The 22,324-nt window shown below is 32.3% G+C and overlaps 1 protein-coding gene across 1 annotated transcript; it reads left to right on the top strand.

Moving 5' to 3' along the window:
* The first annotated feature begins 12,051 nt into the window (after positions 1 to 12,051).
* LOC120125031 (probably inactive receptor-like protein kinase At2g46850) lies at positions 12,052 to 12,747 on the top strand. Its single transcript, XM_039143546.1, has one exon. It carries the CDS (start codon positions 12,052 to 12,054, stop codon positions 12,745 to 12,747), a length of 696 nt encoding a protein of 231 aa, XP_038999477.1.
* Positions 12,748 to 22,324: the final 9,577 nt, after the last annotated feature.

Below are 22,324 nucleotides of genomic sequence, written 5' to 3'. Positions count from 1 at the left end.
GGAGTGATCTACTCTGTTTGAGTAGTTAAACGGGCCAATGGACTCTCTTTGTGGTTGATTCTTGGTATTTGTGTCTCGACTCATGAACATGTTTTCGATGTTGATCGTTTTTATAATCGGATTGTAGATTTATAGTCTGCTCGAATTCTCATATCTTAGTCTGCTCGAATAATGTATCAATTCTTCTTAATGCAATCAATCAATTAACCACAAAACTCTGCAAACTATGACTTATTGGCTAGCTAAATTCAAATAGGTTATGAAAGAATTGATATATCCATTAATTGCTATGTAATGAATATGAAACATATACACCTTTGGACTATTGGGTTGGGTGACAGTAGATTAATAGGATTAGGAACCTTGGAAATATGAAAGAACAGAAGAGAAAGCACAACATGGGAAACCTAACAGAAATTATGGTACGTTTATTGGATAGAGGTTTTAAATTTACCTGACTTTATTTATATCTGTAGCATGACATTTTTATTTGAATTAATTATTTACTTTATTATTAAGAAAATTTGAGGGAGAAAATGGTGGACTATCAAGCTACGACTTCGAGTCAAGGCCTTGTTAATGAGGATGACATTGAAAACCAAGCTATTAATGATGTTTTGGGTCCTGAAAGATATGGCCGGGTGCGCTGTCAAGGATCATTCGTTACTCCCACCAAATATTTTGGATCCAGTTCATCACAGTCGCAATCTTCCCAATTAGAAGTTAGCCGTTTAGAACAAAAGTTGGCTAAAATGGATCAACAAATGGCTAACATTAAAGCCGAAAATGAAGCAAGGGAAGCAAAGAGAGCAACAACGGAAGCACAGAGAGAAGCAGCGGTAACATAGAGCGAAGCAGTGACAGCACAGAGAGAAGCAGCATATCAGCATAAATGTCAAGAATTTAAAAAATGACTCGATGATATGATGCAGATGTTACAGAAAACGCAAACTCATAATCCACCATCATGTGTTTAACTGAATTGATGTTACGTTAATGAAAACTTTTATTTATTATATTGAATTTGATGTTGCTTGTTATGGATATAGAGTTTGATGTTATTGATGTCATGTTTGTTGGATAATGGAACAGGTTGAAAAAAATAGATTTGGGGCAATTGAAGAAAATATTTAAATTGTTTAAATTTTGTGGTCTTTAGTGGTGTTTGTTAGAAAACGTCGCTAAATATAAAAAACAATATCAGCGTTTGTAACAAAAAATGCCGCTATATACCATACCTTTGTGGCGTTTGTATCCTAAAAACGCAGCAATATACCAGACATTTTGCGGCGTTTGTATCCTAAAAACGTCGTAAAATATCTTAACATTTTTAGGTGTTTATAAAAACGCCACTATATACATACGTATTTTGCGGCGTTTGTGGGGAAAACGCCGCTAAATCTCAACACCTATTGCGGCATTTGTGAGAAAAACGCCGCTAAATCTCAACACCTATTGCGGCGTTTGTCTAAATCTCAACACCTATTGCGGCGTTTTTTGTTATCAAACGCCACGAATTTTAGTGACGCTATTTTCCCCGATGCTTTTTTGCGGCGTTTGTCATATCGCCGCAAGTGTTTTTTGCGGTGCTTAAAAACGCCGCAAATGTACATTTTTGTTGTAGTGACAATACCAACCACATTTACTGAATGTCAAATAAATACTTTATTTTATTTAACTATTCCACAAATTAAAAATTAAAAAATATTAATGATAAATTTATTATAATGATTTAATTTTAAAAAGATTATGGATTTTTCGTTAAATTTCTGCAATTCATTATATTTTACGATGAAATGAATATCATATTTATGTTCATTAGGTAAAAAAGAAGTGAATTAAAATTTTTGGAGTTCGGTGATAGTTGTGAGTGATGGGTGTCGGATGAGATATTTCCATAGGATTAATGGGTGAAATTGATGTTATATCTAAATTCTAAAGTTGAAGAGTCAATTTGATATTTTATTTAAATGTTAGGGGTTAAACTAATATTTTATTTAAAATTTAGTGGTTAAATTTAGAATTAAACTCTTCTACTAATATATTGCATCATCAAACTAACTGCATTTATCATTCTAATGATCAAAATATTAATATTTTTTTTAAAAAAATTAATGACCGAAAGTGAATACTTATGAAATAAAAGTGATCATTTTTTTATGATTTTTTGTAAATTATTTTACGAATTTTTTACTTTAAATCATAAATACTCAAAATATTATTATTATTTTATATGTAATATTAATATATTACTTTAATATCATTTTAATAAAAATATTAATTATTAAATTATATTTGTTGGTAATTTGAATAATATAATATAATATTTTATTGTTATAATTATATTATTAGAATATATAATATTATACTTTTATTTTAAATAATATATAATAAATTATTAATAAAATTATTATTATTTATTAATTTCATTGAATAATATTATTGAGTTGTTGAATTTTTAATACATACTCTTTAAAATATAATATAATAGTCTTATTTTAATATTATAATTTTTAATATTTTAATAATATTATTATTTAATAAATATAATATATTTCTCATTTTAATAAATAATTAACATAATTTATAATAATTTTATTTTAAAAATATAATAACTATAATATTTTTATTTATAAAATTGTAGATATAATATTTTAATAATAAAATTGATATAAACAATATTAAATAAATTATTCTAATATTTAAAAAAAATTATCATTTTGTTAATAAATAATATTATTCATTGTATTTAATGTTTATAATAAAGAATTTTTAAAAATTTTACCAATCAATGAAAAATGAATTACACAAAATTATCCAAACACCTAAAATGATTTCCAAAAAATATTTTTTAGAAAATATAATTTATTTTATGAAGTTTATTTTTTAGAATATATTTTCCGTGAATCAAACTTACCTTAAATGGAACAAGGGGTCGTGTGATGAATGGTACCTGCCACCTACCAAGCATCCAGCTTCACTAATCACAACTACGTTCAGTGGACATTCCTCTCTAACATCTCATCTCATTTCTGTCCTTTAAATATATATATATATATATATATATATTTAGTTCTGTTTAAGCCATTTATTGGCTTCAAAGTGACAATATTCTGTGTTACGACTCTTTAAGTAAAAGGAAAAGCAGACTTGAGTTGGACAATGTCACAAGAAATAAGAATTTTTATATAGGCACTTTTGGACAGATATGGCAAGGGATTTGATTTTTAGTTAATTCGATTAAAAATGTATATATATTTTATGTGAATTTGATTCGATTTGAAAAATATATTCTCTGTTTGACTTGATTTGACTCGAAAAATATATTTGTTTTACCCGAATATGATTCAATTCGAATTTTAAAGTATAAGTTCAATCTAATCTGATCCAACCCCTGCAAAATAAGGACTTGATTAACTATAAAGAAATGTGCATTATAGTAATTATCCGTAAATTTATATAAAATATATAATATTACCCCCATGTCAGCCTATATAAAATTTGATCCAAACATAACCCTAACATGATTTTTTCTTAAAAAAATCACATACAATTGGGCCGGGTTTAGAATTCGTCGTTTTAAATTAAATTGACATCTCTACTTATAGACTCAATAAAATACACATTGTATTCTTTTGATTTTCTTTCTGGAGGTTGAAATCAATTACGAATGTAAAATATTATATTATGAATGAACTTATAAAATTTTAAAAATAAAAATAAATTATCAACAAAATTATAAAAAAATATCTAAATTACAAAATAAATAAAACTTTCAAAAATAATTAATTTATTTTCATCTTTTTTAACTTTAAATTAAACTGTCATATTTTTTTACTTTCCAGTGCGACTTTCATACAAGAAACACTTCCTACAAGTCAACGGTCCCTTCTTTTGTCAGAAGGAACAATGATTACAGTAAGTAAAACAAAAGAAGCAATCATACATGGAGAGGAGCTTCTGTTCTTGCCATCTGTGCTTGTTTTTCTCACATTGTTTAGCGGATGTCCGTGATCAGCATTTTAGCAATCATTTGGTATGGACTATGGAGGATCTTAACGGGTCATGTTGGTGCTGATTTGGAAAACAGATGCTACCTTTTCTGCTAAAAGATGTAATAATCCTTCCATGCGCTCAACCCCCAAAGCTGTCATGCTGCAGTTTAAATGGTCCAAAACATACAGGTTAAGCAACTAGCCTCCAGTCCAGTTTCAGGCAATTGAAGAACGAGCAAAATATGGTTTTGGATAATGGTAAAAGATGTAATAATTTTGTTTAGATGGTAAGAACTTGGTGAGTAGAAGATCAGGCTTTATAATTTGGGATCAGGTTGGGTCGGGTTTTTTTAAAGGTTGTGTTTGGGTTAGGTCGAGTTCGAATTTAGGGTGAAAAATATCATACCTGAAAAAATATAATTTTATCTAAACATATTTAGGGATAATTACAATAATACCCCTCTATATATTATTTTTTCAATTAAATCTATATTTTTATTGAATAAAAAATAATATTTTTTAATAAATACATTATTTCATTTCGAAGCCGGGTACGAATTTTATCTCAAAAATTCAGGTCGGGTGGAGGATATAAAATTTTCGAATCGGGTCGGCTTGACTGAAATTCGACCCGTGCCCATCTCTCTATATATATAGTAGTAATTATCGTTCGTGAGTTAGACAGTTCTCTATTTGTGTTTGTTAAGAAATTTTATTATTCAATTCAATTTGTTGTTGTAGACACCTGTTTTTATCCGGATTTTAAAAAATATTTATTTATTATTATTATTATTTTAATTTTTTTAATTTTTTAATTTTTTTCTTTTCTTTCTTTCAGGCCCCATGTGTAACAACCTCAATATCTCATCAACCCCACTATCTCCACCATTCCACAACTACTGCCACATACGTACATCCATGAAGAAATCATGGAGTAATTTGGGGTAGCAGGGGCCAAGCAGAGATCAACTCTTCTTCTCTCTTTTATAAAACATCTGGGCTTTTAATATTGAAGTGGGGGAGCATATTTACAAACGAATTATCTTCTTCTTGAAACCTCTCTCAGACCAATCTTCTTCACTTCCCCAACTTCCATGGTCGCACTCTTATGCTAAGCATCACCTCTATTCGCTACGTGGCTACCTTCGTTCTTCTCTTTCGTGGGTCTTGCTTGAAAAATGATCGAAACCCGAGCATGATTAGACCATCTCTGGGGAAAGCCATGGATCGACTGGTGGCCTTACTTTTAGTGTCATTTTCTCTCTTGTTTCTTAATCAATCGACCATGTCTTTGCTACCAAAACAGTGCGATGACATATGTGAAAGTCCTCACATCCCATTTCCATTTCATTTAAATGCTTCATTTATCCGTCTTTCGTGCTTGAATTCCACTACCCTTTACCTCTGTATCGGCACTGAAACCTATCGAGTTCTCAATTTTTTATCCGACGGTGTACTCGTGGACTTCCCTGAACCACCGGTTATCGTCAGTACAATGACTTGAACGGCTTTGGTTTTAAAAAAAAATAACTACTTTGGTATCTCCAACGACAACGTCGTAGGTCTATATGATTTTGAGGACTCTTCTTTGTGTAAAGCGAGTTGTGAAACAAAAGACTTGCCCGGTTATGATGGAAACTACGGTGGATCTCTTACATGCTGTTATCCGCTTTCCAATCACAGTATTTGGCATTTCGGTGATGGGCTCGAGCTTTTCAAAGTTCAGGTGCCGAGGATTTTCATCATTGCTAGTTGCTCGAGGTTCCAACACCGATAAACGTGGGGTTAAGTCGGAGTGGGTGATTCCTAGAAACTCATCCGATAGAGTTCGTGCTAATGATGCAGATATGGTGAATGTCATTGCAGTTTAAGCAGCGGTCAAGTGCCTGTGCAAGGAGTGTTCTTAAATTCCTTATTTGTTCTTTATTTGCTTTCTCCCAGTATCACATAGAATTGTTGGGTATCTGGAAGAGGAAGCCGTTCATTCGTATACAGAGTATTTGAAGGACATTGAAAGTGGGGTTGTTAAGACTTTCTTGGAGCCTGCGTTTCTATTCCATATTTTACATTTTTTTAACATTTTTTCTTCTCTTAATTAATTAATTTATTTTTTCCTTTTCCCCTTTAATTTATTTAGTATTTATTTTTTTATCTAACAATTTTTACGTTCTTTTTTAGTGGAATTTTTAATCAATCAAAGGTAATTATTCGAATCGATGTTTTAAATTTCAATTTAAATTTTCGCAATAAAGTCAACCGATAAATTAATTAGTACCGAAAGGGCAATTCAAGGGTACTACTCCTTCCTTGACCGTAACCGACTCCCTAACCCGACACATTTCTGGTAAAACGCAGATCAGGTAAGATGGTGTTCGATCAGCCTAAATATTTTAAAATGATCGGTGGCGACTCTAACCTAATTTTCCTAAGTCGAAGCCCAATTTCGTGCCTAACCGAAAGACGGTTCCGACAGCTTGGCGACTATGCTGGGGACATGTAAGTGAGTCAGGCCAGAATTAATTTTTGGTTGTCTTTTTATGAGAAAATAATAAATTTTAATTTTAATTTATTTGATTCCAATTATTTATCTTTGGTTATCTTTCAAATAAATAGTTGTACTGACGTTTTTTTCAATGATTTCAGATTTTCAAAGTTTCCATCTAAGGCTCTATACCTGAGCTCTGAACCCTATTTAAGTAGGGGGTGAAAGCGACGTCTTTGTGTGAATTTATTCACCGCACAGGCCTAGCAAGTAGCCTTCGGGATTCATATACCTTATGTCTTCGTGTGAATTTATTCACCGCACAGACATAAGGGAATGTGTCCTCTCAAGTTTAACTTAGTCTACACAAGCCTTTGATGGGTTTAGGACTAAGGGTCTGGCAAGTCCAATGGGGCACCAGCAAGGAGAACTCTAGTACCTTTTTAGAACCTAAATTGGGAGAGTACAGGGAATTAGAGCACACTCCAAAACCTCATTCCAAACCCTAGACTGCTTTGATTTTATTTCCTGCTTTACTTTCTGTTCAAAGCATGTGAACTAGAAAAATATGTGGTTAGGATTTGTTTGAAATTAGCATGCGCGATAGAGATCATGTCCGGGTAGGAATTAAACCATGTGGGGTAAATATCATGTGGGGTAGGATTTTTCATTTTTATTGTTTTGATTTACCTCACTAACTCTTTTTATTTTTTATTTTTGTTCTGTTTCATTTTATTTTTATCACTTGCATCATTTAAAAGAGGTGTTGATCCACCAAAAACGTGTTTGTTAAACATGAATAATCAACATTAATGGACAAAGGGGTTGTAATACAAGAGATGAAAATGCAGAGGACAGTCTACAAGGAGACTATGCATCACATTCAATCCAGAAGACGTGGTGCCCACAATTGAAGAGTGTATCACTCCGCTGCATTAAAAAGGACTCAGAATGAACCAGGTCTACATCGAGCACAGTGAAAGTCTATTTTTGAAGAACTGACTGGCAGAGGTTATAGGGGCAAGATGAAGGTTACTGATCTTGGGAGTTCCTTCAAAGACAACAATGGAAAAACGATAGTTGAAATTGGAGACTATTGCTGATGAATTCAAGAAACAAACTAATGAACTTCACATAGTTCCTATCAATTGAGGACTCCAATGACGTATTTGTTGGGAACAGGTTCAACAAAAGATAAATGTCAGAGATGCAGTCATTCGAGACCTCTTGGGCCAGTACAAAAAGTAACTCAACATTTGCACGGTTCATCTAGAGAAGCTAGAGCGGTTCGACATGTTATTCAACCGATGACAGACAAAGGCGGAAGACTGGTCAACATGTCAGAATCTGACAGGATATTTTTGTCTCTTAAAAGATAAAACATTTTTGTCCCCAATAAGGATTATTTCTAATAACAGACACATTTTTTGGATCAATGCCTCGAACATTGCATGCATCATGCATTACTACATATTTCGCATTACTTTTTTCTTTTTATTACATTCACATTTCTCATAAAAAAAATGAGAACATTTTGATCCTATGACATATAAGGAGCTTTACCAATAGTTGTTTGACGCAAGTGTGGTGTCACCATATCTAGAGAAATCCATGAAGCCTTCATACCCCAAGTAGTATGATGAGAACGCTCATTGCGAATATCATAGCGGTGGCCCAGGGTGCACTATCGAGAACTACTCCACATTCAAGAGAATCGTACAGAAAATACATAACAAGAACTGGATCGACTTCAACAGCTTGAAGGCATCCAAGTGAGGAAGATCATTTCATCATTTGAGGCATTCTGTTTGAATTTGTTTTTTTTTTCTCAAGTTTTTTGTAAAAACATTTGAATAAATTTATGTTACTTTAATGATGACGAGCAATGAATCACATTTGCAAACTTGCAGTTCTTTGAATATCATTTGAATTAAGAAACTCTGTAAATGGTTTAAAGTTATAGATCTTTGACGGAGTAACTTGATTTAAAACAAGGACTTTTGACCTTACCCTGAATATACCCTCAAACATCGTACTCTGCTCTTGCAATCAACCAATATAACCTTTTCCTTTCATAAGGAGCGGACACCATGGGGCATCATTTTGCATATGACAATACTATGCTTTTTATTTAAGACGTTCAGTGATGATAATGATATTCACAAATGGAATAGTCGAGTAAGTGAATCTAGTTTAAGTCAGTTGTTTGGAAATTGAACTCTAAAGATAAGATTCCTGGACTTTCAAAAACACCTAGACTATAACAGGTTCTTCTTGACAATCTTAAAAAATAAAATCTGTAAAGCTGAGCTATTCCACTAAGACAATTGGTTATAGAGGAAACTTGAAAGCCCTAGCCTTATGAATAGATTACATTCAAACCATGATATTGCTCGAACACTTGGCAATTCGGTGTTTGGTCCACTGCTTTTGTCAGGCCGAAGACTTTGTGATGAGATGAACCCTTCAATTAAACCTGATAAAAGTGATTATAATATTAAGTTGTCCCTCTAAAGCAATTGGTTGAACGCCCCGACTTTATGGATTCAGCTAGCCAGATAACGACAAGTTAAATCAAATTTATCTAACTAAGAAATTTTTGGTAATGATGGACTAAGTGAGTTAAGGAACACCTGTTATAGTCAAATTCACACGAGCACTCAAGAATTTCATTTTTAGACCGATGTTTCTGCATTACCTTTGTTAGAAGAATTTACAAAACTTGAACAAATGGAAGATTTCAAAGGATCGAAATAGAAGGTCTAGTAATTGATCATGCTAGTTGCGTCATTTTGTCCGCATCCAATTAAAATGCCAAGTCAATCAATGACCGAAAAAGTGACATTTTTTAGAAGACCAACCCAAAGCCAACTCATCCATTTGAACATTTGTCAAAGAGCTGTAACTCTGAAAGCATTAAAAGAGTTATTGATTCCTTTGATATTCTTTGAACTCACATTTATAATTTGATTCAATTGCGAACAATATTTTATAGAATTTTTTCCCCTCCTAAAACAAGAAAAAGGAGAAAAACATTTTCAAACAAGACAGTCTCAAATATGAAAGGTCTATAAACCCAAAGCTCAAGAAGTAAATGGGGCACGATTGATTCCAAGGACCAGATTGGCAGACAAAACACGAGACTCCAATCCAAGAGATAAAACATAACTCATTTATGTTACATGCATCTTAGACATATTTAAGAGCACCGCATTTATCATTTTTAGCATACATAATTTTTTGCAGCCTTTTGAGTCAAGTTTCAACTTCACGATGAAAGATCCTCAATTCAAAAGCAAATTCAAAATTTGATGGTGGTTGTCCAACTTCACAGCGAAGAGGCGACTGACTGTCAACAAACAACTTTTCAGTTTCATTCAGAGTCAATTTCAACTTCACAGCGAACGATATTAGACTCACGACAGCACAAGCTCAACTTCACAGCGAAGGGGTGGTTGGCTGTCAACAAACAATTTCCCAGTTTCAGAGCCAATTTCAACTTCACGACGAAGGATATTCAAGTCAAGGTTCAACTTCACGACGAAGGGGACACTCGTAGTTTCAACTTCACGATGAAGGGAATCGTGCACACAAGCAACATTCATCTCCAGATTTAAATTTCAACTTCAAGACGAAGGATATCCAACTCAAAGAATGAGTGTCTGTCAATAAACTTTCCAGTTTCAGATCCAATTTTAACTTCACGGCGAAGGATATTGGACTCGAAACGACACAATTTGCTCGAGAGTAGATTTCAACTTCACGACGAAGGATATCTAGCTCGAAGACAAACTTCACAATAAAGGGGTCATCCATGGTTTCAATTTCACGGCGAAGGGAATCGTGTCCACACGCAACATATAATACTTGGATTTCAACTTCACGACGAAGGATATTCAAGTCAAGGCTCAACTTCACGATGAAGGGGCCATCTACGATTTTAACTCCACAACGGAGGATATCATACCCACGCATCCACGATTTCAACTCCACGACGGAGGATATCATGCCATTTGAGGCTCAACTTCACGAAGAAGGGGCTTCCCAGTTTCAGAGCCAATTTCAACTTCACGGCGGAGGATATTGGACTCGAAACAATACAACTTACTTGGATTTCAACTTCACGATGAATGATATCCAATTCAAGGCTTAACTTCACAACGAAGGGGCCATTTACAGTTTCAACTTCACGACGAAGGGAATCGTACCCACCAGCAACATTCATCTTCAAGAACAAGCAGATTATCGATTGTCTTTGAGATTGTTTCTCTCGAAACAAGGGGTCGTCTCGCTTGAGACTAATTTACTCAAAACAAAGTTTTGTCTCTCTTGAGACAGTTTCTCTTGAAATAAATTTTATCTCTATTGAGATAGTTTCCCTTGAAACAAATTTTGTCTCTCGTGAAACAGTTTCCCTTCAAACAAAACCTTTGAATATGTTTTACATTAAATAAATTTCGTCTCCCTTGAGACAGTTTCTTTTGGAACTAAGTTTTGTCTCTCTTGAGACATTTTTTCTTGAAACAATTTTTTTCTTTGTCTCTCTTGAGACAGTTTCTCTTGAAACAAATTTTGTCTCTCTTGAGACAGTTTCCCTTGAAACAAAATATTTGAATATGTTTTCCTTGAAACAAATTTCATCTCCCTTGAGACAATTTTCTTTCGGAACTAAGTTTTGTCTCCCTTGAAACACAAAAAAAAAAACCTTTGAAAATGTTTCTCTTGAAACAAAAGACCTTTGAGTTCGACTACTCTCAGCTCAAAGGCACCATCATTTGTAGCATAGCTCAAGGCAAGAAGGGCTATATGCCAAAGACCTTCGAGTTCGATTCTATTCAGCTCGAGGGCGTATCAACCGCATTGCATCAACAATGAACTACTTTTCGGTCAAATTTTCACACCCAAGTCTTTAAATCAAGAAAAAGACCAAGGTCGACCAAGAGTGGTAACAAAGATACACTTTTCGATTCACCCACGATTTTAACTTCACGAAGAGTGATATCGTGTTCAATGGATCGACATAGTGTTACAACAAACACTATCGAGTCTCAATTCACAGAGAACCAGACAAAAACTTGTTATCTTTTTAGTCTTTGTCCTATCTTTGTTAACACAAGAATGTGCAAAGAGGAGCAGCTGTAGACACCCGTTTTTATTCGGGTTTTAAAAAATATTTATTATTATTATTATTATTATTTAATTATTTAATTCTTTTTCTTTTCTTTCTTTCAGGCCCCATGTGTAACAACCCCTCTATCTCCACAATTCCACAACTACTACCACATGCGTACATCCATGAAGAAATCATGGAGCAATTTGGGGGTAGCATGGTCCACGCAGAGATCAACTCTTCTTCTCTCTTTTATAAAACCTCTGGGCTTTTAATATTGAAGTGGGGGGAGCATATTTACAAGCGAATGATCTTCTTCTTGAAACCTCTCTCAGACCAATCTTCTTCACTTCCCCAACTTTCATGGTCGCACTCTTATGCTACGCGTCACGTCTTTTCGCTACGTGGCTAACTTCATTCTTCTCTTTCGTGGGTCTTGTTTGAAAAATTATCGAAACCCGAGCATGATTCAACCGTCTCTTGGGAAAGCCATGGATCGACAGGTGGCCTTACTTTTAGTGTCGTTTTCTCTCTTGTTTCTTAATCAACCGACCATGTCTTTGCTACCAAAACAGTGCGATGACATATGCGGAAGTCCTCACATCCCATTTCCATTTCATTTAAACGCTTCTTGCCCTTCGATTTTCACAGTTATCCGTCTTTCGTGTTTGAATTCCACTACCCTTTACCTCCGTATCGGCACTGAAACCTATCGAGTTCTCGATTTTTTATCCGACGGTGTACTCGTGAACTTCCCCAGAACCACCAGTTTTCGTCAGTACAATGACTTGAACAGCTTTGGTTTTACAAAAAACGACTACTTTGGTATCTCCAACGACAACGTCATAGGTCTATATGATTTTGAGGACTCTTCTTTGTGTAAAGCGGGTTGTGAAACAAAAGACTTGCCCGGTTATGATGGAAACTACGGTGGATCTCTTACATGCTGTTATCCACTTTCCAATCACAACATTTGGCATTTCGGTGATGGGTTCTCTAGCTTTTCAAAGTTCAGGTGCCGAGGATTTTCATCATTGCTAGTTGCTCGGGGTTCAAACACCGGTAAACGTGGGGTTAAGTTGGAGTGGGTGATTCCTAGAAACTCATCCGATAGAGTTCGTGCTAATGATGCAGATATGGTGAATGTCATTGCAGTTTAAGCAGCGATCAGGTGCCTGTGTGACGCCAGACAGAATATTGATTATCCTGTAGGCTAGCTCCGACAAACGATTCACAAGAGAAAATTCGCCCAAAAACCAGAGAAAAAAAAGTCTCTAGGGTTTAATAAAATATTATAAAATCAAAAACAAAACAAAAAACAGTCCACAAGCCGGACTGTTATAGCAAAAAAATCATCTTTATTCGAATTTTGCCAAAAATAGCAAAATCCCGAAAATCACTCTAAATTGAAATTCGAAATAAAATAAGCAATCTCCCAAAAATCCGGCCTAAATCGGATTTAAATTGACTTCCTAATTAACAATCGAAATATTACCATAAATAGTAAAAAATAACTAAATCTAGTGATTCGGAGGGGAAAACGGCAGAATTTGAGGTTGAAAAAAAGGTCACATGGAGCGTAGCTCATGTAGAGAGCGTGCGCGTCGAAAAGAGCTTTCCGGATTGGGGTCTTATGCGCGATTCTGACACCTGTAGCCAAAGTTATGGCCAAAAGACTGAAACATACTCAAAACGACCCCAATGAGGAACATGTCACAATCAATTCCCGCCTTTGCGCTGATCTGCCAACTCATGGTATCTCAGCGCCATCAACGTGCAATCTGACAGCTCAGCATCATCTGTCTCGGATCCCCCTGCATCACTGTGCAAGGAGTGTTCTTAAATTCCTTCTTTGTTCTTTATTTGCTTTCTCCCAGTATCACATAGAATTGTTGGGTATCTGGAAGAGGAAGTCGTTCATTCGTATTTAGAGTATTTGAAGGACATTGAAAGTGGGGTTGTTAAGACTTTCTTGGAGCATGCGTTTATATTCCATATTTTACATTTTTTAAAACATTTTTTCTTCTCTTAATTAATTAATTTATTTTTTCATTTTCCCTTTAATTTATTTAGTATTTATTTTTTTATCTAACATTTTTTACGTTTTTTTAGGAGAATTTTGAATCAATCAAAGGTAATTATTCGAATCGATGTTTTAAATTTCAATTTAAATTTAAATTTTCGCAATAAAGACAACCGATAAATTAATTGGTACCGAAAGAGCAGTTTAAGGGTGCTAATCCTTCCTTGATCGTAATCGACTCCCGAACCCGACACATTTCTAGTAAAACGCAGATCATGTAAGATGATGTCCGATCAGCCTAAATAATTTAAAATGATCGATGGCGACTCTAACCTAATTTTCCTAAGTCGAACCCCAATTCCGGGTCCAACCGAAAGACGATTCCGACAGTTGCACAAATACACCAAACTAACATATTAAGACTAAAGTAACAATCCATAAATACATCAAACTCACATATTAAAAACATTCTTGGAAAAGAAAAGTTCAACGATTCAAAATCAATCTTAAAAATAAGAAAATCAACATCTCTGCTTAACTTCATTCATTCTTGGTTGCAATCACAAAACTACTAAAAAATATAAAAAAGAATTAACAAGTTGCTCGCGAGATTTATTGAGTCGAGTTAGACTTTATTCGACTTAACTCTTTAAGATCTTAAGTTCGAATTAAATCAATTCAAATCAAACATTAATCAAGTTTTGATCAAATCGAATTTGAACTGCTCACGAGCTGCTCAACTTATCAAGCACCCTATAAGTAAGAATTTATATATGCATTTCAAACACATTTTCATCTTTACATTACAACTATTTTTTTTACGAGTTTCTCTCATATGATTTAAAACGATAATTTTTTTTTATTAAACTAAGGTAATTATAAAGTAATATATGTTCTGAATACTCTTAACTATTTGACAACGAACGCTCAATCACCCTATTACAGCCGCTAGTGCTCGAACCCGTAACCTTTAGGTATAACAATGATTCTTTTAAAACGATAAAGTTGAATTTGTATTTAAGTGGTGTTCGTTATTCAGACTAATATTATCTTTTTTAAGATTCATGAGAATTTACTGTCGACTTTACTAAGAGGGAACCTCATAAACAATAGTTTCTCAAATGAGAGATTGATTCTATTAAAATTTAAATATTTATACGATGAATGACAATAGACATAAATAGATAAGAACAGAGACTTGTATAATCAAAATATAAATTGTAAAATTGTTATATTTTTATAATATTTTAATACTTTTTAATTATCTGTTAACTCACTAACGAAATTATAGTTTGACTAATAACTTCTAATTATCTTCTAACTCACTGACAAACTATTTAAGTTTGATCCCTAAAAAAACCTATTTAAGTTTTATTGTAAAAAGAGTTGATCTCTTCATAGAAGGATTGATCCCTTCAACTCCGGTAACGTGAAGATTTGATCCCTTTATGCGAAACAAAAGAAGGATCAATCTCTTTTAAAATGATCTATTTATTTTCTAAGAAACAATAAAATGATTGATCTGTTGATTGGTATTTTTTTAATACAAAAATATAGATTTATTGTCCTAACAATTGATATATAGATCGAGTCTCATTTGAAGGTCGAACAACCCCTAGAGAAGATCCTTGAAGAATACAATCATCAAGAACATCATATATGGTCTTTATTATAACACCCCAATTTGATCTGAAATAATCGATGGATTGAAGGTGTTAAATAACCAATAAATTTAAATCGTTTGAATTTATATCATAATGATGTGCAATGATATATTCGTCATTTGAAGGTCGAACAACCCCTAGAGAAGATCCTTGAAGAATACAATCATCAAGAACATCATATATGGTCTTTATTATAACACCCCAATTTGATCTGAAATAATCGATGGATTGAAGGTGTTAAATAACCAATAAATTTAAATCGTTTGAATTTATATCATAATGATGTGCAATGATATATTCCGATCCCGTTAGCTTTTGGGATGTCTCAAATGCGACAGCTTTAATATACGGTTAAGGAAAGATATTATTATAAATGTTATTATTTTTTTAACACTTCCGGTGAAACGCTATCTAAAATATTATTTTTATACTGAAAATGTTAATATTGAACGCTACCTAAAACATTATTTTTTTACCAAAAAATATTAATATTAGGCGCAACCTAAATTTTTTTTTACCAATTTTTAAATAACGAAATTAACATTTCCGGTAGAAAAATAATATTTTAAATAACATTTTATCAAAAATATTAAAAAATAATAATATTTTCGATAATTTTTTTAACAGTATATAAAGCTACAGTACGACAGAAATATCCGATAGCTTTTCTCACTTGAGAAGAGCTATTTGTTGGACTCATTGTCGACCACAAATACAGCATTTATTTTCCTTGTTTATTAGAATTCGTATGGATGGTTACAGCTGACATTTTTTGTTCAATGCAGCATCGGTTAATGGTTGGTTGGGTGATTAATGTGTACGTACAAAGAATTCATAATTATGTTGTAACTTTTTAGGGTAAACTACATAAATGGTCACTAATGCTTTAGTGATTTTTCAAATTTCCCACTGAAGTTTAAAAAGTAATAAATTAATCACTAATGTTATCGATTCGTAACAAAATGGTCACTTCACCGTCATCACTGTTAAATTGATGATATGACAACGTTAGAAAAAATGTTAAAATTTTATTTTACCCCTAAACTATTGCTAAAAGATTAAATAAATCCTTAAACATTAATTTTATATCTAAAATCCCCTATTCTTTAACGTTAATCTAGCTAAGGTTTTCTTATTTCCTTTTCTTCCTTTATCATTTCTGGGTTTTTCCTCAAATCTCTCTCGTCCTCATCTACTTTCTTAGTTATTTTAGTTTTTCCTTTCTCTTTGCTCACTTTTGACAGAGGTACATGCAATAATACAATGAGATGAAACTCTCTACTCTTGGAATGGGTATTCTCTCTTAGCTCTTTCATTCCAATTCACCATCTACAGATTTGCAAATAGACAAGCTTTACAATGATTAAACAGAGAGGGAGAAAGCTTGTCATTAAATGTTGTTCATCATCTAAAACATTGTAAACCTTGACAATGGCAACCCATTGATGTTGCTCTTAGCTTTATCCCTCTCTGTTTGATCACTGTAAAGCTTGTCGATTTGTAAATCAGGAGATGATGAATTGGAACGAAAGAGCTAAGAGAGAATACTCATTCCAAGAGTAGAGTGTTCCACCTCATTGTATTGATGAATGTACCTCTGCCAAAAGTGAGCAAAGAGAAAGAAAAAACTTAAATAACTAAGAAAGTGGATGAGGACGAGGAAGATTCGAGGAAAAACCCAGAAATGATAAAGGAATGAACGAAATGAGAAAACCTTGGCTAGGTTAACGTAGAAAAAATATAAAATTTATTATCTAATGATTTATTTAATGTTTTAGTAATAATTTAGGGGTAAAAAATAAAACTTAACATTTCTGTTAATATTGTCTCATCATCAATTTAACGGTTATGACAATATAGTGATTATTTTGTTACAAATTGATAATATTAATGACCAATTTATTACTTTTGAAATTTTAATAGAAAAAGTAAAAATTTACTTAAACATTAATGACTATTTATATAGTTTACCTGTCATTTTATTGTATAAATAACTTTAAAATTGGAAGTTGTTATAGTTTTAGAGATGATTTCTAGAAACTGACATCTTTTTATCAATCAAAAGTTTTTGAGAGATTTTTTTTTATATGAGTTATTAAAATATCTTTGAACTCTAAAAACAATAACATTATTAATTTTAGGATATTTTACGGTGCAAGGGCGGATAAACTAAGCTCTAATAGTAGCCAAATGTATCCTTATTATTTTGAGAAAATGATTAAATTTAACTTAATGTGATAAGGGAAAAAAGAAAATAAATAAAAATTTTGCACACTCATTATTTTTAAAAAAAAGAAAATTAAAATTTTGGACACATTCTTAAATTTCTGGATCTGCCACTATTACGATGTATAAACAAGATCTCTTATAGGCTAACGTAATCTACTAGAGTAAAATTCAAAGTTAGACTATCAAATCTATCCAACGTTACAACATACAAATAGTCATAATAATTCTGTGTCTGGCATTGTCATCTAAAAACATTATAAATACTCTTCAATCTTGATATACGAAGACTAGAAACTTTCTCCTCTACCACTTCTCTCACTAATGACCTGTCATTCTTTTACCGATTATGACTTTCCGTCTAAATAAAAAATATATCATCAATGGCCAACGAAATCATTTTAGTTATTCAATAAAAGTAATTAGAAAAGTTTGAAGTCAATTATCAAGTAGCTCTTAATATATTATTGAATAGTTAAAAAAAGTCAGAATAGATGTAGGAATGTGTAAGTAGACTATATTTGAAGAACTCCAATATTATCATATCCACGTATAGTGTGATGTTTAATAAGCAGCGATAAGCACCACTAACGACAAGAACCATTAATTTAATTTATAAAAATTTAAATTCTTAAGGACTCAACGTATACTTATAAATTAGTTAAAAATTTAAAGATAAATTATTTAAAATAAAGGGTAAACTATACAGTGACCACCTAACTATTGCCCATTTTCATTTTTTCCAATATTTTTGAAATTTTGTTAATCAAGTCACTCAACTATTTAAATGCATTCAATTAAGTCACTCGCGGTTAATATTTAACGGAGAAATTGATGTGGTAGTTAAAATATTTGGTATAATTACACAGTTGGTCATTATTACTTATATATTCTATCAATTTGGTCCTAATTTTAATAAATTAAAATAAACTTAACCCCTAAATATTTAATTTTAAAAGATTTTAGTAGTTATGACATATTTTATATTTATAACAAAACAAAACTTTTGCTAGAAATTCCATTCATGGTTCTCAGAAGTATCCCGTCAATGGTACTATAACCTCTTTTTGTTTTAAGGAAAATATAGTTGATTAGCCCATGCATATAAATTTCGCTGGACAAAATTTTTATTCTACTACTATTTGTAAATGACATTCTACTAGGAAAAGGAGAAATAGTCTAACCTATAAAACTAGGAAATTTTTATCCGATAAGTTTCTAATAGAAAAATGTGACATATATTTCTTTCATGTTTGACGTTGTCTTCTTTTAAAATTTTAAAATTTCATCTTCTACCATAAAATTTTATGTTCATCTTTAATAAAAGTTTATATTGATAAGATTCTCTGTGGACTTAGCATGAAAATTTTCTCACTAAGAGATTGACCTATATCAAAAGGGCGATAAATTTAGTTTGTTTTAAATTTAATATCATAGATTATTGCTTAAGTTATTCAATTTTTTAGAAAAATGTTTTGTTAGAAATTGTGTTTTTGTTATAAATATAGAATATGTCGTAACTTTTAAAATTAAAATAAATTAAAATAAAATAGTTGAATTTTGGGTCATTATACAGGGCTCATTTGATTTGAGGGTTAAGTGTATTTTAATTTATTAAAATTAAGACCGAATTGATAGAATGTATAAGTAATAGTGACCAAATCTGTAATTATACCAAATATTTTAACTGCCACATCAACTTCTCCGTTAAATTTTAATAGCAAGTAGCTTAATTGAATGCATTTAAATAGTTGAGTGACCTTATTGATAAAATTTTAAAAATATTAGTCAAAATGAAAAAGGGACAATAATTAGAAGGTTACTGATATATCTTATCCTTTATTTTAAATAATTTATTTTTAAATTTTAACTAATTTATAATTATAGGCTGAGTCGTTTAGAATTTAAATATTTATAAATTAAATTAATGGTGTTCGTTATTAGTGGTGATACTTATCGAGCATAGAAGAATCATCAATGTAATATATATTATTTTTTTATGGAGATGTAATCAATAATGGGTTAATACAATATTATTACCACCGACAAAAAAAAACAAAATGTAATTTTGCAAGGAAAACTAGTTCAATGACTTGAAGAAAATGAAATCGACGATGATGTTACGCAACAGCTCATAGGCAAAGGGGACCCACCAAATTATTACACATTCAAAACCATACGCTTAAGCTTTGAGTGGCCTTTTAATGTGTTTCCTTTTTTACGAATTATAATAGTTAATTTTATTAAATATTTTAAAATTGTCTACACTTGATTTCCCGCTATTATTATATTATTTATTATTATTATTATTTATTAATATTATTATTAATATTATTATTACTAATATTATTATTAATATTTATAATTTTTTATTTAAGGTTTTATAGATCTAATACAGGCCCAAAATACAAGTCTAAGCCCGTCAAAATCAGTGGCCCATCTGTAGCTACCCGTTTCGGGTCTAGCCCAACCACACGGCCCAGATGAGACCCAAGCCTGCTAGGGTTTCATCCTTAGCATATAGTGCCGCTTACCAACAACCGTTAGATCTGGGAGAGATCAACGGTATAGATCAGGAGCCGATAGAGTTTTACCTTTAGACCCATCCAACGGTCCAGATCAAGCAGCTGCTGCCGCCCGTTTCACCCACTCCACGGTCACTTTCGCTGCCACCAATCCGAAGCCCTGACATGTCAGAAACGCAAATCAACACACAAGCAAGGCCAAATCAAGCAAACACCACACACAAACATTTCTTTTGTAATGATTTCATATAAAGAAACAAATAAAAAATCTGTAAAACTTGGGTTATATAAACCCCAAACCAATATGTAAAAAGAGTTCATTTTCCTAGACTTTCGATTGAATAAAAAAGCAATAAAAATTATTTTTAAGAGTAGAAAGGTATATTTTTTTCCTTGTCTTATTTCCATTTTCGAAGCAAAGTAGCAATAAAAAAATCTAACCTTGCATGTAACAAAACCAAAGGAAAGGGGTTAGATTTAGAGTTACTTTAGAGTCGGAGAGTCAAACTCATACCAATTCTTCGTCGGAGGTCGTTGGAGGGTGAGAAAACCGAAAGGTCCAAGGACCTTTTTGGGACTGTTTAGATTTTTTTAGGTAGCTTTAGGATTAGATTTGTGTTTATGGAGATAAATCAGGAGGTTTAGAGCGTTTTGGGTTGATTTGGGAGCTTCAACCACTGTGTGCGAAGGTCGAAACATTGGCTAGACGACGACCGGGAACAGAAAAGGGCGGCCGGCAATAGGCTGGCCGAAGAAAGAAAGAGAGAGTTTAAGCTTTTTTTTTTATTTTCGGTTGCAAATGAAAAAAGAAATTGTATATATAGGCAAAATTTCGGGGGAAATCACGCATATGTCCCCCGACTTTTAGCGCATTTTTGTAAAGCATTCACATGTACGAACATGTTTTATAATTTACCCTTTTCTGTGTATGCTTTGAAATATTTTGGTTTAATTGTTGTTTAGTCCCCCTTATTTTAGCGTATTTTTTCATGTTAGTCACCTATAGGGAATGTTTTTGTAATTTACCCACTTTTATGCATGTTATATTTTTTTGCTTAAATTTCTGTTTAGTCCTTGTATGTTTAGCACATTTTTACAAGTTTAGTCATGTGTAGTGATTGTTTCATTTTTTTAAAATAATAATGGATTGATTTAGTAATTTCCCCCATTTTATTTCGAATGTATATTTTAGGCTAGGAAAAATGGAATATTTAGGAAATAGTTCATGTAGTTTATGCATGTTTGTATTTCGAATCCGAATGTAACATCCCAAAAACCGGGTTAGTGATCAAAGTATAAGATTTTAAAACATCGTGCCTAATTTTAAAAAATTAAAAAGTTTAAGGATTTAATTGGAATATCTTTGTGTAAGATTGAATAATAAAGAATGAATGATGGAAGGGTAAAATGGTCTTTAGGCAAGAAAGTAATTTAAAATTCATTTTTACAAGATATTTAAGCAAAGAAGTTGGAAAGGAAGAAGTATCTAGAAAAGTGCTTACTTCTCTTCTTCTTCTTCCTTTAGTCGTGAGTTTCATTTCAACGGTAAGTCCCTTACAAGTTGATTGTTTCTTTAATTTTAAGTTTGGTTTTTGGTTTTTAGGTGATATATAAGCTTAAGGAAAGCTTAAGGTTACTTTAAACTAAAAGATGGATAAGTTATGAGTGATTAAGTAAAAAGGGTTTTTGAGTGAATTGTTGAGAAAGAGTTAGTAAATGGATTTTGCAGTCATATTTGACTTGTCATAAGTTGGAATAAGGAATCTGAAGTGTTAGAAAGGATTAAGAATAACGTTGATTAATAGGTATGATTTTGGTTTCAAGTGTGCTAGGGAGATTTTTTTTATGTTTAGGAGTGTTAAAGTGAGATAAGTTGGGTTGAGTGAGTATAGTTGAAGTTGAAGTACTGAAAGGAGTTAAAAGTACGGAGTTTATATAAGTTTTGGTAAATTTTTGGGTTTAAATGAGTATGTTCTGGGCAAGGGGTATCGGTACTGGATGAATAGTATTGATACTTCAAAGCAAAATTTATGAAATCTGGGTTATGGGTATCGATACTGGAAGAACTATATCGATACCATAAGTTAAAAGTTGATGAATACTTCAAAGAGTATCGATACCGAAGTAGTAGCATCGGTACTATAGGTATCAATACCAATATTTAAGTATCAATACCATTTTTAGAAACGAAGTCCAGAATGTAGAAAGGGTATCGATACTGAAGTATAGTATCGATACCACAATAAGGAAGTATTGATATTGTACCTTGGGTACCGATACTATTCAAAGTGAAATAATG

This window comes from Hibiscus syriacus, unplaced genomic scaffold (assembly GCF_006381635.1).
Source record: "Hibiscus syriacus cultivar Baekdansim isolate YM2019G1 unplaced genomic scaffold, ASM638163v2 tig00110429_pilon, whole genome shotgun sequence".
Taxonomy (NCBI): Eukaryota; Viridiplantae; Streptophyta; class Magnoliopsida; order Malvales; family Malvaceae; genus Hibiscus; species Hibiscus syriacus.
This window is presented reverse-complemented; position numbering and strand designations above follow the sequence as displayed.

Coding starts and splice junctions, on each gene's coding strand:
- LOC120125031 (XM_039143546.1), top strand. CDS start 12,052: ATGATTCAACCGTCTCTTGGGAAAGCCATGGATCGACAGGTGGCCTTA.